Source organism: Erithacus rubecula (assembly GCF_903797595.1).
Source record: "Erithacus rubecula genome assembly, chromosome: 3".
Lineage (NCBI taxonomy): Eukaryota > Metazoa > Chordata > Aves > Passeriformes > Muscicapidae > Erithacus > Erithacus rubecula.
The window spans coordinates 78,745,015-78,761,158 of NC_136689.1; the positions used below are offsets into that span (position 1 = coordinate 78,745,015).

The 16,144-nt window shown below is 37.3% G+C and overlaps 1 protein-coding gene across 2 annotated transcripts in view; it reads left to right on the top strand.

Annotated features, from left to right (window-relative positions):
* Positions 1-16,144, top strand: part of SEMA5A (semaphorin 5A) — a 304,799-nt gene that overhangs the window by 211,438 nt on the left and 77,217 nt on the right. For both annotated transcript variants that reach the window (XM_079301152.1, XM_079301151.1), the window contains 2 exons: positions 2,584-2,791; positions 14,381-14,498. In XM_079301152.1, coding sequence (XP_079157278.1) covers positions 2,584-2,791; positions 14,381-14,498 — 326 coding nt within the window. The remainder of the gene's footprint in view (positions 1-2,583; positions 2,792-14,380; positions 14,499-16,144) is intronic.

Sequence of the window (16,144 nt, forward strand, 5' to 3'; positions counted from 1 at the left end):
AAAATGATCTCATTGCTCCTTCTTCTTCTTAGTACATTTTTCCAACTTCTATGCTCAAAAGAAAATCATTCATCTTTTAACCCCATCCAGCCTCCAAGTACCATGCAGCCCCTTGCTCACCTGCCCCCACCAGCATGATCAGGGAGAGAATCAGAAGAAAACATGGGGGTTGAGATAAAGACAGTTTAATAGGAAAAGGAGAAGCCACACACATGAGCAAAGCAAAGTAATGAGTTAATTTACTCCTTCCTATGGGCAGGCAGGTGTTCAGCCATCTCTGGGAGAGCAGGGCTTCATCAGGTGTAACAGTGACTTGGGAAGACAAAGGCCAAAACCTCAAAAGTCCTCCCCTTATTCCTTCTTCCCCTACTTTATGTCTGAATATGATGTCACATCGAATATCCCTTTGTTCAGCTGGGGTCACCTGTCCCAGCTGTGTCTCCCTCCCAAGCACCCCCAACCTCCTCTCCAGCATGGCAGTGTGAGAAGCAGAAAAAACCTTGACTCTGAGCAAGGAGCCCTGCTCTGCAATAACAAAAACATCTCTATATTATCAACCTTGTGCTCAGCACAAACCCAAAACACAGCCCCATACCAGCCACTGTGAAGACACTTCTACCTCAGCCAAAACAAACACATACAGGTACTGAAATTTTGGGATATGTCTCAGACCATATTTTAAACATGAAACTTGCTGTAATTATAGTCAAGATTTTGCATCTAGTAGTCATCTGTGGAAATGCTGCTTGCTGCATTATTCAGCTGAGCTGGTTATTGCTTAATTGTAGGGCAAAACTGACTGTTGGCAACAATTTAATTAGGTTTTGAATATAAGTCCGTTTTAGGTTGTTTGGGAAAAAAGTGATCATCAAATTAGATATTTTACTATCAAAAAGGTTAATAAAAATTAAGGTTTTAATTTACCGGAAGCTTTTTTCCTGAAATGGTCAAGCAGGTTTATATCAAGAAAGGAGAAAAATGTAAACAGGTATATGAAGTGATTATATTAAAACTTGAGAGGCTGGGCAGAAGATTTTAACATGCATAATGATTTGATATGATGAATTTTTTTTTATGGACTAAGGGGAATACATTTTATACACTGAGCTAATAATTTATAATTTATCTAAATAGTTTTGACTGTTTAATAGAATTACATATTATGTAATATCATACACATAAACTTCCTATTAACTTCCCCTGCTATTTGGTGGATGCTGTCCCTTCCAGTACTACTCCAGGTCTTAGGACTGAATACTCAGGAAAATGAGGAGATTTTAACAGTAACTGTCATCTTGGTTCTCCTTCTTCTTAGTTTTGGAGTCTATTTGAGGCTGCTTTTTTGTATTATCTTAAAGTTGTTTGCTTGCTGTTGCTCACCAAAGCAGTTTGGGAACGTCATGTTGCCCTCCCTCAGCCCAGTTACCTGGAGGGCACAGTGACCATGTAGAGGTTCCAGTCCCTGTCCTCAGGTTCTCCCAGGTTGGAGCTGGTGTAGGAGGACACAGACATGTGGCCACCAGGCATTTCATGCTGTGGATAAAACCAGTCCTTGCCAAGCCAGGGCCAGATACATCCTGCACTGCCAGCTCTGAGCCAAACCTCTGGCCTTGTGCTAGTGATGGCAAACCCACTGCTGTCTGGACTGCAGAACAGGCCCCCCAAACATCCCTCTTGCCGTTACCAGCAACTCAGAAGGGAAGTCTTTCAAGACTTCAGGGCTTATCTCTGTGTGTGTTTGTAGTGTTGGATCTTTAATACTTATTATTGCTGGCACATAAAAGATTGCATAATTCTGCAGCTCCTTAAAATATTTATCAGTGTGAGAATGTGATCCTTTGTGTTCAGAACAAATGTTCTTTGATATTTTTAAATAATTTAAAAACTTTACAGGAGTGAATGATAAATCTTATCATGTATTCTGACACTGGTTTTCAATGTATTACTGTCTTTCCTGAGAAATCATATTAAGAATAGAAGTGAAGAATGAATGCTAAAAGCTATGATTTTTCAGAGGTCAAAATCAAGATAAGTAAGAAGTGGGGTTCAGCTTCATTCATTCATATTCACCTAGACTCAAGACCTGCATATACTCATGTACATGTGCTTTATCAAATGAATGTGATACATAGCTAAACCTCATAATTTTTAACACAATGAATATAAGAACAAACTGGGGAAATTATAGAACTTAATGCTTTTTAAACTGCTTTAAATATAGTAAAGTGTAGGACAATATGGTAGACTGAAATCAGTAACCTTTGGCATGAATGTGCATTTATAAAGCCAGACTTTGAGACGTTGTTTTCTTGTGACTACTGCTGTGAAGGCTATTCTACACTTTTTAACATTTTTTCCTTTTACTATTTTTTTTTTTAATTGTATTGCATCACTTGGAAACAGACTTTAAAGTTTTCTGAGTCCTTTTCACTGTACTATAATCAATTTAGGAAACTTCGGTCAAATAGCATTCCAAGGCTTCACTGAAACATCCAGCTCAAAGATTTTTTCACTGGATGACACCAAGCAGGCAGAATTGCTAGTGCAATTTTTAGTAACACATTTTCCTCTTTTCCTTTTCAGACTATGGCACCATTAAGAAGGTCCTTGCCCCAATGAACCAGACTTCAAGCAGCTGCCTGCTTGAGGAAATTGAACTCCTGCCGAAAAGTCAGCGAGAGCCCATCAGGAGCCTTCAGATCCTGCACAGCCAGAGTGTCCTTTTTGTCGGCCTTCAGGAGCATGTGATTAAGGTCCCCCTGAAGAGATGTCTCTTTTACAAAACATACAGGTATGAAGAATCAGCTGGCTTTATTTAACTGGAGAAAAATACAGGCGGGGGGTTGCAGAAAAGTGGGAAAGATAAATGACTGCAAGTAGGAATCCAAATTAAATATCTCTCAACAATGACTTCCTGTGTATACTGTTTATCAGAAGTGCCTCCAACTACTTGTACTAACTTGTTAGAACTAGATGAGGCTCTCGAGGAATTATATTTGTATTGAAGTGTCATTATGCAGATTCTGAGTTGTGAAGTGAAATAATAAGAAATGTTTTATATAGAAGACAGTTATTTGGTAAAGTTCCATATAGTTGCTGGTTTAATATACTCAAAGCTTGTGGCTTGAACAAATTTAGGGTTTTTTTGTTTTGTTTTGTTTTTAAGTTGTTTTATAAATGAATAAACAATGTTTCTGTAAATTCAGAAACAAATTGGGTTGGATGAACTGAGAATCAAGAGCACTTAGAAAAGTGGCTATTTAAAGGTAGTGTTGGATCAGCAAACTAATAAGCATAAATATGGTACTAGGTAAAAGGGCTATGCAGCCAACAGTTGTTCAATCAAAGAAAGAAGATAGCTTAAAAATAATGACTTGGTTGATTTCAGCACACAATCTTTTTCATAGGGTATCTGAAAATCCATCTTGGTTGCAAAACAGGCTATTAGAAATTGCTAATTTCATCTAGTTATATAGTATCTTCCCTTTGATATGTGTGGTCCTGGTAATTCAGTACAATTGTGTTACATCAGATAGACACTGAACCAGTTATGAGGTTTTGAGAGCTGTGAAAGAGGCATGTGGTTTTTTAGATTTTTTTTAGCTTCACCATGTCTAACAAACATTCCTCTGGAAAGCTGGGCTGTTAAAGGAGGAAGAAAGGCTGCCAGTTGCCTCTCTTGGCTGCTACACTCAGGCTCACAAGACATTATCTGTGCAGCAGAGATATTAAACCTCCCATAGAAGGCAGTGTGACCACTTAGAGACATTTCTGGCCATCACAAGACCACACAGTTGGTCACAGCAGGGAAGTGACTACAGGACACAGATGTAGTAAAGCTCTGGCTCAGTGGAAGGACATTTCCAAGGGATCTGGCTCACCATGGGGATTGGTACCATGCAGAAGCCAGTGAAAGGCTGCTGGGTTGGAAACAAGGCTGAAGGAAAAGGTGTGCCCTAGAAAACAGTAGATCAGAGAAGGGTTCTGCTTTTTACCATTCTTTTACCATTCTTTCTTTTTACCATTCTCTTTTACCCTTTTTTTTTGTTTATGCTGTCATGTATCATATTTTTGGCAATTTCTATTGAAATAAAAGACTTGAAGCCCCACTGAAAGGTTGCAAAACTTACTTTAGGGAAAAGTTTTATATGGGGCAAGTCTTTTGTTCAAGAATTTTGTTGGTTCTATTAGACTAAGTTTCACTTTCCTTGGAAATGTCATCTTTCCTAAGTTCAGAGAGTTGAAAAAGGATATGTAGTGGTGAGCATTTACACCAAGCCTGTAGTCTGATTCAGGTATTTCAAGGCAGGTGCCTCATTTTGTTTTTAGTGAGGTGTTAATGTCCAAGGTCCCTGGTACCTTGCTTCTCTCAGGACAATTCCCAAGACATGGCAATGTTATTTCAGCTGCAGGGCCCAAAAATATTTCTGCCCTTGCAGGGTAGGATGGCTCTTTCAAATCACAGACCCCATGCATGGCTGCAGGCTATGCATTCCTCCCTCCCTGTTTGAGCAGTGGGCTGTTATTGTCTAATTTTTGAAATTTCTCTTAGAACAAAAGAAAACAAAACAAAAAAAATGGTCTCTTTCCCATTTTACTGAGAACAGTAGTTAAATGCCTCAAATACTGCTCAAATGATAATTTATTCCTTTGCCCAGAGGTATATGAAGTCTCATCTTCCCGTGGAATTACTTATTTAAAGAAGATGAAATGATTCCTTGCGGGGTTTTTCAATCATATCTTTTGTAGTTGTATGACTCCTCTTGTAGTAATTAAATATTCATTGCACCAAAAGGCTTACCATCTTTGCATTCTTTTTGGTTAAAGAGTTCGCCAGCAATTCTAGCTTTGGTTTTTGAAAAAGGAGAGGATTTACAGATGTAATCCAGACAAAAAAAGGGATTTCCTTGTCATCTATCATTAGGGACTCTGGTTAGTTGGAGAATGCAGATGTAATCTTTCTCTCACCAATAATTTATTTTTGGTTTGACTAGTTTTTTCCTGGCTTATGCTGGATTTTTTTTTTTCCTTTTTGCATGTAGAGAGAATACAAGTACATTCCTTGGGGCTCTACATTTCTCCAGGTGTTGAAACATCTTAAACTTGATCATTGTGTTTCTGGGTGCTTTCATACTCACTTTCTTCTATTATGTTGCCAACTATTACTTCTGTATTGTAGCAATGGGTAAACAGAGTAATGGGTGAACCTTACTTAAGGTAATGCATTGGAGCATAGTGGTTTTTTTTTTTTTGGTTGGTTTTTGGGTTTTTTTGTGTTGTTGTTTTTTTTTGTTGTTGTTGTTGTGTTGGTTTTTTGGGTTTCTTTTTCTTATTATTTTATTTATTCACATTTATCATTCTAAGGGCTGTATAACTGTGCCAAAGCTACATTTTGAAATTCCATCAACAGTAGCTAGAGTCTCTGCCCCAGATCAAGGACGTACACCCTTCAGCATCCACTTCACATAATTATTGAGGAATGGGGCATGCTTGTGTATGAATAACAGCCTTAAAAAAGGCAAAAGGTTGAAGACGTGCTACCTCACCTGCTCATTTTGTGTAAATGGCAGAGTGCTCACTGCCTAAGCTTATCTAATCTCTTTGTTTAGGTTTCTTGCTAAGCTTTCAGACAATGCAACTTCAGTCCCTCTGTTGAGCAGACTCTTTCATGAACTAATATCTCAGTGTCAAGATAATTTTCTTGAGACTGTCCATTTAATTTTTTTTCATTATTCCTTGTTTCATCTTCCCACAGTAGCCTCTAAAGCATGCAGTTGTTGCTTTTATTTGCAGTTTATTATGTCTCCTTATTATGTCTAATATGCTCTGCACATCATAAATCTGTTCCTCCAGCACTTTTCAGTGGTGGAAGATCCCTGTGACCTGCTGCTGCTCTGACAGATACTCTATCTGCTTCAGCACATGACTCCAGTCATGACTCTATTCCCATAAACACTGTTAACAAAGGCTCTTGAAAATACATTTGGAGGCTATTTTTTTTTTTTTTTGAGTGTGTTTTAAGTGTTTTTTGCTGCACTTTATTACTGTGACAGCAGACCTTACCATGGGCAACACCTGTTGTCACATTCATAGTTTGGATTGCCCAGCACTTTCCATTCTACCCTGATGTTTCCATCATTTAAGAGTTGCCCATGCTGACTATTTGGATTTGGATTTCCATGGGGGAGAGGTGGAGGGTATCTCACACAGACTTCTGCTAATGCCTGAATAGTTTTGAACATCCTGTCATAATTGTGCTGCTTTTGAGAGTCAGCTAGAGAAAAGTAATTTGTGATGTGTCAGTATTTTGGAGAATCAGTTCTCCAAAAAACCCTGCCATCTTCAAGGTGCAGAAAGCAGCAGTTACCTAAATTCAGTTCTCCTTGGGGAAAATCCTTAAGGTTTGGCCAGGTTATTATCACCTGGGTATTGCAATTCACATGTTTATCAAACTTTTACTGAGGTCCATCAATGATATTCACTGGAGTTATTTTCATAGCTGAATTCTCCACCTCTCTGAACTTCTTCACAGTTGAGGAGGCCAAGCATGAAGCACAACTGACTTTTATATATCTGCTAATTAACTGTAATGTGAGATGAATAGAATAATTATCATGAGAGGATAGCTATTAAACTCTCTCAAATTTCAGTTTCTTTGTTTTACTTTGAAGGTTCTATGCATGTGTAGTAAGGAATAGGATATGTAGTATGGGGGTAGAGACTGTCCCCTGAAACAAAGAGACAGCTTCCATTTGTTTGCAGCTGTAGCCTTCAAAAGCAACCCTGGATGGCAGTGATTTTTCTGAGGCAAACTTGTCAAAGTTATACTTTGTACTGGCATTTTCAGTGCATTAGTTCTGAAAGGACGATGAAAGGCTGTATCAGCCCAATGTTCTTTAAAACCTTACCAAACAAGGGTCAAGGATTGGTATTTCCTAATGGGTATTTTATGGAAGATAGGTTTCACACACTTGAAAGGCTTGAAAACTAATCTTAGATGTTATGTCTAAGTAAATAAATCATGTCATCTGCTAAAAGCTGTACAAATAGTGGCTTCTCTGACATTCTGAAAATTTTTGAGTATTTTTTTTTACAAAATATGCCTAAGATACTACTGGGTCACAAAGTTGTCTTGCTACGAAATGTTATCATAGCTATTCTCCTTTAACTTACCTTTTGCTCTTTGAATGTCTTTGTTCTTTTTTTGGTGTCTTTGTAAGCCATCAGTTAAGCAATCTGTACATACACAAGAAAACTCTATCAGCACAGTGCTAAAAAGGGTACTGAATTAGCTGACAGAAGAAAACAATATACTTTATTTCATTCCTAGAACTCCAGCAAGATTATTGGATTAAGTATTTCAACTACTTTTGCATTCCTGTATTTTGCCTAGCTGATTTTGCATCCTCAGTGGTACCCTCACACTCAGTAGGAACTAGTTTTCCTGGTAATAAACACTCTATAACATTAAATAGTAAAATAATTATTCCTATATACTGATACTATAGAAGTTAAAAACAAGTGTGTTCTAAACCATTACTAGATGCTCCAGATGTGTCCAGAAGAACTTGCCAACAAATGGAATTGAAATTGCCTTTTGGAAATAATAATTCCAAAGTATTTATTTTTTTTATATTCAGGTGGATTTTCTGATTTCAAAATATGCAGGCTTTATTCCAATTTAAATATGAGGAATCTGCTGCTGCATTATAATGTCAGAACCACATGAGGACTGATCTGAATTAGTGATTACAAAGTATTATTCCAGAATCAGAGTCCTCATAAATTTTCCAGACTGAGATAAACCATACTACTGTCTGCAAGTCTAGATTATAAGCACATATTAAAAATTACAATTCTTTTTTTGGGTATTAAATACACAGAAAAATTATATTCAGTTGGTGTCAACTTATGAACACTATTAAAGTCAGCAGAACTATCAGATAAGCACAATTGCAAGTTTTTTGCACTCAAAAGAAGTAGAATATTAGTCCCATATTGTAGAGGGAATAGCTTGACCCTTTCTGCCTCTGTAAAGCTGAAAGCTTTTGCAGAAAGTGTCTGTCTGTCTGTCTGTCTGTCCTTTCTGCAAAATGCATCAGAGACGAACTGTTCATTTACATTTTGCTGCCCCTGAAATATTTAGTGACAGCTCTTCAAAGTGTGACCTATGTATGTCTGAATATACGTGTGTTGTAAGCAGATATTTTTGTCAAACAAAAATGTTACAAACTTCTCCCAATTTATTTTTTGAAATAGCCTTATGAGGGAAAGGAAAATGTCTTTTTCTTTTCATTTGCAGGGAAGTAAGTAAACCAGATAGACTTGACTACATATTTGCAATTCAGATTTTATTAATTTAAACAAAAAAAGTGATCTAAGAAAGAAAAATTTAAAACAGGCATGTGTTATTCATATATCATGATGCATTTAATTTTGTTCCTTTTAAAAGTATCAAAATATTCAGGAATTCTAAGTTCAGTGTGTTTTCTCTTAGTAACTGTAGGCGCTTACAGGCAAGTTCAGGCAGTGGGGGCTGGATGAGTGGACAGTGAGGTGGACTGGGAAATGGCCAAATACCAGCTCTCAGAGGGTTGTGATCATGTCACTGTCTGGTTGTAGGCTACTGGTGTCACCTAAGGGTCAATACTGGGCCCAGTATTGTTTAACTTCTTCCTCACTGGCTTGGCTAAAGGGGCAGATGTCTCCCCACAAGTTTGCTGTGACACAGAGCTGGAGGAGTGGCCAGTGCTCCAGAAGCCTCTGCAGCCCTTCAGAGGCACCCTGACAGGCTGGAGAGATGGGTGGAGAGGAGCCTTCTGAAATTCAGCAAGGTGCAGGGTCCTGCACCTGGGGAAGAACAACCCCAGGCTCCAGCACAGACTGGGGGCTGATCTGCTGGAAAGCAGCTCTGTGGAGAAGGACCTGGGGGTCCTGATGGACAGGTTATCCATGAGCTGGCTGTGTGCCCTGGGGCCAGGCAGGCCAATGGGATCCTGAGGCATTGGGAAGAGCACTGCCAGCAGGCTGAGGGAGGTGATCCTGCCTTGTGCTCTGGTGAGGCTACATGTGGAGTGCCATGAGCAGTTCTGGACTCCTCAGGATGAAAAGTTGTGAAGTTCCTAAAGTGAGTCCAGTGGAGGGCAACAAAGATGAGTAGGGTCTGACTCATCTCTTCTGTGAGCTGAGGGAGCTGAACCTGTTCAGCCTTGAGAGGAGAACACTGAGAGGAGATTTATCAATGTATATAAATATCTGAAGGGAGGATGTCGAGAGGATGAAGTGCATGCTCTGGAAGTTGTCTTACAAATGACATCAAACGTCTTTCACATTTGATCCATATAGTCACTTGGAAGCATCAACGTTCAGTGAATTGTGTGATATGAACAACTTTTGCACATAAATTTCTGATTCCAGATTTGATGGAAGGACCTTGTGGGTTTAAGGCTGGTATTCTCAGTGATGTTGCAAGATTGAATTGTACCTAAAAATATTTTGACTAGTTACAAAACTTAAAATAAGAGGATGAAATGGTAGATGCTCAGAGTGTCTGACATGATAAAAATACTTGCTTTTCCTTACCAGTACAGGTAAGGCTTAAGCAGTATTCTGAATATTCGCATCTTACCTTGAGCTACTAGGGATTTTATAAATTGTGTCCCTACCATTTATGTTCTTCTGCATCATTCATCTGTATCTTTAGATGCCCGTTCTTCATTGCACACACATGGATATATCTATATAGCTGCGAACCCAGTAGTAATGAAAACACTGATAGATACCTGTTTCTGGTATCACATTCATGTATTAATTCAGGAATAGATAGAACTGTGCATCTGGAACATGAGACAGGCTTATAGCTTGAGTTTTCTGTTTGATTTGCAGTAATGAATCTGTCATCTGCAGAATAAGATGGTGACCCCGGTTCAGTTCCTGATATACAAAGTGTCAGGTCACATTTGATGATAATTGGGATTATGTAGGCATGGATATTTCAGTAGAAATTATTGAAAGGGTCAGGAGACTCAGTTCTTTGAAATGCTGTGTGTAGGTAAAGACAGAAAAATGTTTCTTGAACAGTCTTAGAAGATGCACCTCTTGTATTCATATATATTGTATGAATAAAATGTTACAGCTTAAGAGAATACCTGATTAGTGCTTTCATATTAATATGGGAATATATTCTCCCCCTCAAAAGAAATTTAAAAATCTCTTCAAAATTAATGGTATTATGATGCAGTTTTTAAACTTAAGGGCTTTTTTTTTTTTTTTTTTTTTGTTCAGATCACACATGAATTATTTTTAGTTCAATACTCTATGGGATTTTTAACATATTTTGCTCTGAATTGTGTTCAGTTCTGCCTTACTTTCTGACTCAATAAGTCATCTCAAATACAACTGAAGTAGGATAATTTTGCTGGCCTACTTTGTGATAATTATAAAATATTTGATGAAATAACCTGCTTTTACTGACTTGCTTTGGAGTGAGGTAGCTTACTGTTCTGCTAGTAGTCAGTCAAAACCCATTGCTAAAGTGCAGCACCACAGTCAGCAGGCAAATTGAGCCATCACTGCCAAATGAGTGCTTTACAGGAGACACACTCTGCTACCTATCATTTACATTTGGTAAAAAAATCTGAAGTGACAACAGAGGGCAAAATTAGAATCAGTCAGAAGAAGCCAAAAGCTGTTGAATGTTTTTGCAGAGGGTGCTGACTTGATAGGGTAAGTGGCATCGAGAGTCTTCGAATGAGCCAGTTTAATTTTATTCCTGAATTTCCTTCCTGCACAAAATTGCCAGATTTATCAGTGCTAGGACAAATCATGTGAAGTCTTAGAGATATGAGCTGGTGCCCACTGGGATTAACGGACAAAACATTTAATTCTCTGCTGAGATTGAGATGTAAGGTATACTTCCAGAGACAAGATGACAGAATATATTATCCAGCTCAGCTATTTGCCAAGTGACAGTCTGAAAGGGCCCTGTCAAATGGTAGACCTAATACCTACTTTAAAATTTATCTAATTTTTCAACAGCAGCATCTAAAATAGCTTTAATTTAGACAGAGATTGGGAGGACAAGGAGATAAAGAAGTGGAGTGTTATCTGATTTTTGACTTTCCTTACTTACATAAAATTGACATAAAGTTGACAGACATGTTTTTTTTGGGGGGGGGGTTTGTTGTTTCGTGTGCGCATTGAATCTGCTCCTCTTACTGTTGTCTCTTGGGAGAAAGATTCATTGAAAAAGAGTTAAAACAGCATGAAATTTTCCTAAGGACACATAATTGCGAGTTTAGAATCGTCCCTTTATATTTCACATTTCAGATAGAAGTTCTGATACTTTTATACTTACATGCTTTATTCTATCTGACTTTTTATCTGTTAACTTCTTTTGTTATATGTTTCTTTGTTTTATCTAGGCATAGTAGATAAAAATAATTAGCTGCTATTACTCACACATTAAATCAAAGGAATCATCCCTCAAAGGAAAGAAGATGGTTTTAAGAGGCGGCATAATTAGGCATTAAGGATAAAAACTTACCCTCATGTTACCTCTCTTCTTTTAATTTTAAAGAAACTATGTCTGCTTTTCAGAGATATAGCTGATGTGAAAAAAATAAATAATAAAAACCTCTGAGATGTGAGTCAGGGTGGAGAACAGAAAAGAATTGTTGAGCAAATACCTGAGAACAGGGCAGCTATTTAAGTCCAGTCCTGCCACATTTCATGTATATATCTGGCACAGAGAGCTGAGGGAGGTTGATGATACTGAACTACAGTTTTGTAAGGGTTTTTTTCCTGTCTGGATATAAGATTTTAAAAATTAAACTTTTTACAATATGAGTTTTGGATATAATAATGACTGGGACATTGAATTAGCACTTTAGTGAATAAACTAGTTTCTCATGTGAGGAGTATTTCTCTGAAAAAAATTACTGTTGCTTTGTTTGGGATAGTTCATATGTTGAGAGGATTAATTTCTTTATTGTGGTGTCAAGAAAAAGGTTATTGAAGAATGCTATTGCCTGTAATTAGTGGAGGAAGTTATCCTCTTGTCATCTGCATGAGGTTAGCTGAGTTATTAATTTCTTAAAATGATAATTTTCATGTGCTCAGTGGATCTTCTTAACCAAATTCTGAAAAGATTCACCTCATTTTACCTTGCTGCAGAGCACTCCTGCACTGACTTTCAGTCAGCAACTGAAAAAATTCACAGAGTGATCAGAGATTCAGTACAAGAACCTTTTTTTTCTTCCATGGAACTAGGATTAGTTCTAATTCCATAAAATTGTAATGGCAGTTAAAATATCTTTCTAGCACCTTACTTAAGACATCTGAGTGACTTGTAATGAAAGGTGCAAGCTGTTTTGATTTGCTTGAATTGAAGGTAAAGGGAAAACAATAACAGAAGAGGAAATGAGGTCTAAGACCAGATTGGGAGAAGGATCAGCTTACTCCCACTAAAGAGGGAGTAAGATTTTAAGTGAAAGGATATTTCAAAAGACTTTGAAATATCTTTTTTTAATAAAAAGTTTCTGAAGCATAATAATGGAATTTATAAATACGAACACTTCAAATTTAGAAAACTGAACACTTCAGTTTTGAGGCACAAGTTCTCATTTCAATGTTATTCATTGCTAATGTTGCCAGTTGTGCATGATGTCAGCCTTTAATTTGTTTTTGTATTCTTTTCTCAAACACATTCTTTATCAGAGATGCTCAGAAGGAGAACACTGGACATCACGTCTTGCAAACTCTTGAAGACCACGACACTTAAAACGTTCCATAATTTGTATTAATGTTCCTTCTCACTTTCTAGATAGTTAAATGGAAACATGTGTAGCCTGATTTACAAAAATGCTAAGTGCTCACAGCTGCAGGAGCCAACAGTGGGAACTCTCTTCTCAACAGAAAATTCCCCAAACCAAAAGCTTTATCTTTGAGCTGCAATCCTGTTTAGGGGTACTCATGGAGTTTTGACCGCTATGCCTCTTACACTGTGCCTTTTCTGCAGATAAGAGCTATGCTCCCACGTGGTACTGGCAATCCCTACTGCCAAGTGGAACGTGGAAATGAATTATTTGAAATTTATAATTATGGTATTTTGGAATAACACTCCAGGGAATTAGTATGTTGGTGTTTGGTCAGGTGTTAACATGGAAGTACATGAGGAGTACCAGAGATAAATAGAAATATCAATAAAACACATAAATTAGTTAGGACAGAATCAAAGAACACTTGAGGTTAGCAGGGTTCTCTGATGGTCATCTGGTCCAATGCTTGCTGGGCCTCCCAGAACCATGCTCCCTTAAGGCTTTTGTACATATTGATGAGATCCTCTCTGAGCCTTCTCTTCTCTAGGCTAAACAGCTATCCCAGCTCTCTCAGCCCCTCCTCACTGGAGAGATGCTCCAGTTGCTTAATAATCTCTGTGGCACTTCAGTCAACAGATATGATGGGAACAGAATATTAAAGAGAGAAGGATAATGCCCATGGATTTGAGTTGAGCAAAAATAATCAGTCTCACATTTTTTACAATCTAGACAACATGCTCGAATGCATTATTTTCATGTGTAATTTTTAGGTATTCTTACAAATGTTAAACCAGTTATATTGTGCTTCATTATAATGGGAGTTCCACCTCCTTTCTTATGGATCTTTAGCTATGAAGCTGCAGACCTATTGCCTAGACTGTTAATGCTAGACCTTAGCAAGAGAAACCTGCTTATTTCTTAGAGAAATGAACTTCTAGTTTTGTACAGGGGATCTTTTAGAGTATTTGAAACTGGACTACCATCCTTTTCTGTAATTCTTTTCTTTCCCTCCTCATGTACCACTAAGAGAGTGCTGAGGACAGTGTGTGATATGTAAGAGGTGTGATGGCAGCCACCAGTGCCCCTTTGAGCTAACTTCCAGAGATTTTATACAAGTGCAGAAAATAGATCAGAAGGTTTTCAAATTAATTTTCAAAGAGCAGACACTGTCCTCTGATTTCTGAAAAAGATGATACTACAATTCCAAAACTATCAGAAAAGACTAAGAACTGTAACTCCTGAAATTTTTACTTGGAGCAGACAATATACCCTCTTTATGAATTTCTGTAATTATTTAGTAATTAAGTACAACAATCTGGACAACATACCATGCATGCAGACAGAAATTGAGCTATGCACTTAAAAGAAATGCTTTGTGTAGGCATCCAAATTAAGTTTTCCTCTGGTTTTGTTCATTGTCTGTGCCATACCACAGTAGGGATCAATTTCACTATCTGCCTATGAAATACCAAGAGATTCGACATAGTTATTTAGAAATCTTTGGTCAGTACAAATCAAATGAAAATGAATGTCGTGGTTATCTGACTGGTTTTCATCCACAGTGCATGTATTGGATCCCAAGACCCTTATTGTGGCTGGGACATGGTGATGAAGAAATGCACAACGCTGGAAGAAAGTCTGAGCATGAGTCAATGGGAGCAAAGCATTACCGTGTGTCCAGTAAGTCCAAAAACCCTTTGATTCTGTGTGAATTTTATGAAAATGAGTCAGCATGGATTTTTCAGCCTCAGAAAACTACATTTAATGCCATTTTCCCTAGGTTTTCCTGTCAGATTTTAGCAGAATACCTAGGGATTTTTTTTCTATTTCTTATCTAACTACTTATATGATAAAATTATTCAGAGTAATTTCGAAGGCTGGTTGTTTTTATCTGTAATGTTTGTTTTCCCATCTTGAAAACAAATGTTTTCTAAGATAAGTGATATTGACATATTTTTCTCTGCAGAATTTTTCTCCATTATGTGCTTTGAAAAAATTTAATCACTAATGTTATAATCTTTTCTTTTAAGATTATTGTTGCTAATATAAAAAGCCAAATAAAATCGTCTAAAGTTTATGAATTGGAAGGCTGAATTCCATGAGTTAAGTCTCACCCACATTAAAGACAGAGGCAATAATTACAACAAATGCAGCATTTATATTTACAGTGGCTTAACACTTCTCTTTAAAAAATATTTTGAATAAGTTCAATATAATAAAAAAAAGCACCAACAAAATTGATTTGTATCTCTCATTTTTAATTTTATTCTGGTGTTGTTTTAATATTCATTCGTTTCTGTCACTCCAAAGTATGCAAAAAAGGGTTAAAAACTATCTTTCTTGTACTATTGAGCTTTTTTTTTTATTTATTTAATATATCCTTGCTGATTTGTCCTTCTGCCCATGCAGAGGGAGCCATTCCTACGCAATTCTGCTTTCATTCTTTGTAAGGACTTCTTGATCATGTCCCCACTCACCAGTGGGGCACATGCATCTGTAAAGTTATGCTCACATGGCATTCATGTTCTAATCTCCATGTGTTTACAAGCTCCCTTTAACCTCTTGATAACACTTCTCTCTCCTAAGATGGGCTTTGTTTAGTGACCTAGAGATGTGCAGAATTGGTATAAAGTTCTTCCAGCTTTGACTTGTACTTTCTACATGTGTTGCAACAGCCTCAGATACAAACACTACACTGATTCTGAAGGCCTTGAGAACATGCTCCTGTGTTCTGACAGTGTTTGACATTAAACATATTTTTAAAATATTTTTTTCAAATTTTTAGCACTTTGAAAAAATGTTTATGTCTTGTCCTGTCCTTTGCATCCACCTTCTCACATAGAGGACAAATAAAATAGGCCTGTATTGAATTCATCTGCATTAGCGTTTGAGCTAAAGTCAGCAGCAACTTTGGGGAAAATACTATGATTACTGAAATGCCTTATTTTGTTGATATTTGCATGTGTAGTCAGTCTGCTGTGCTCAGTCTTTGAATTGTGGCACTAGGCCTTATTTTCTTTTGTAGATATAGAGCACAAGGCCAAGATGGGGTGGAGGGAGGAATAATTCAGAAAGCATAATTCCATTCTGCTCCGTTCAACTGGAAAAACAATTTTTTATTATCTATTATATTGTGCAAAGGATAAGGCAGTCAAGTCAAAGCAGGGGAGCACCTAAGTCTTGCTAAAAATTTATCCATAGCTGTGAGACTTACCCTGCTGATCTGAAATTCAAAGACCTAGTGAACCTCCAAAGTAATTTTGCCCTTGAGCATAATATAAGGAAGATTTTAGAATTATCTATCTAAATTGAGAAGTGTGGGTTTA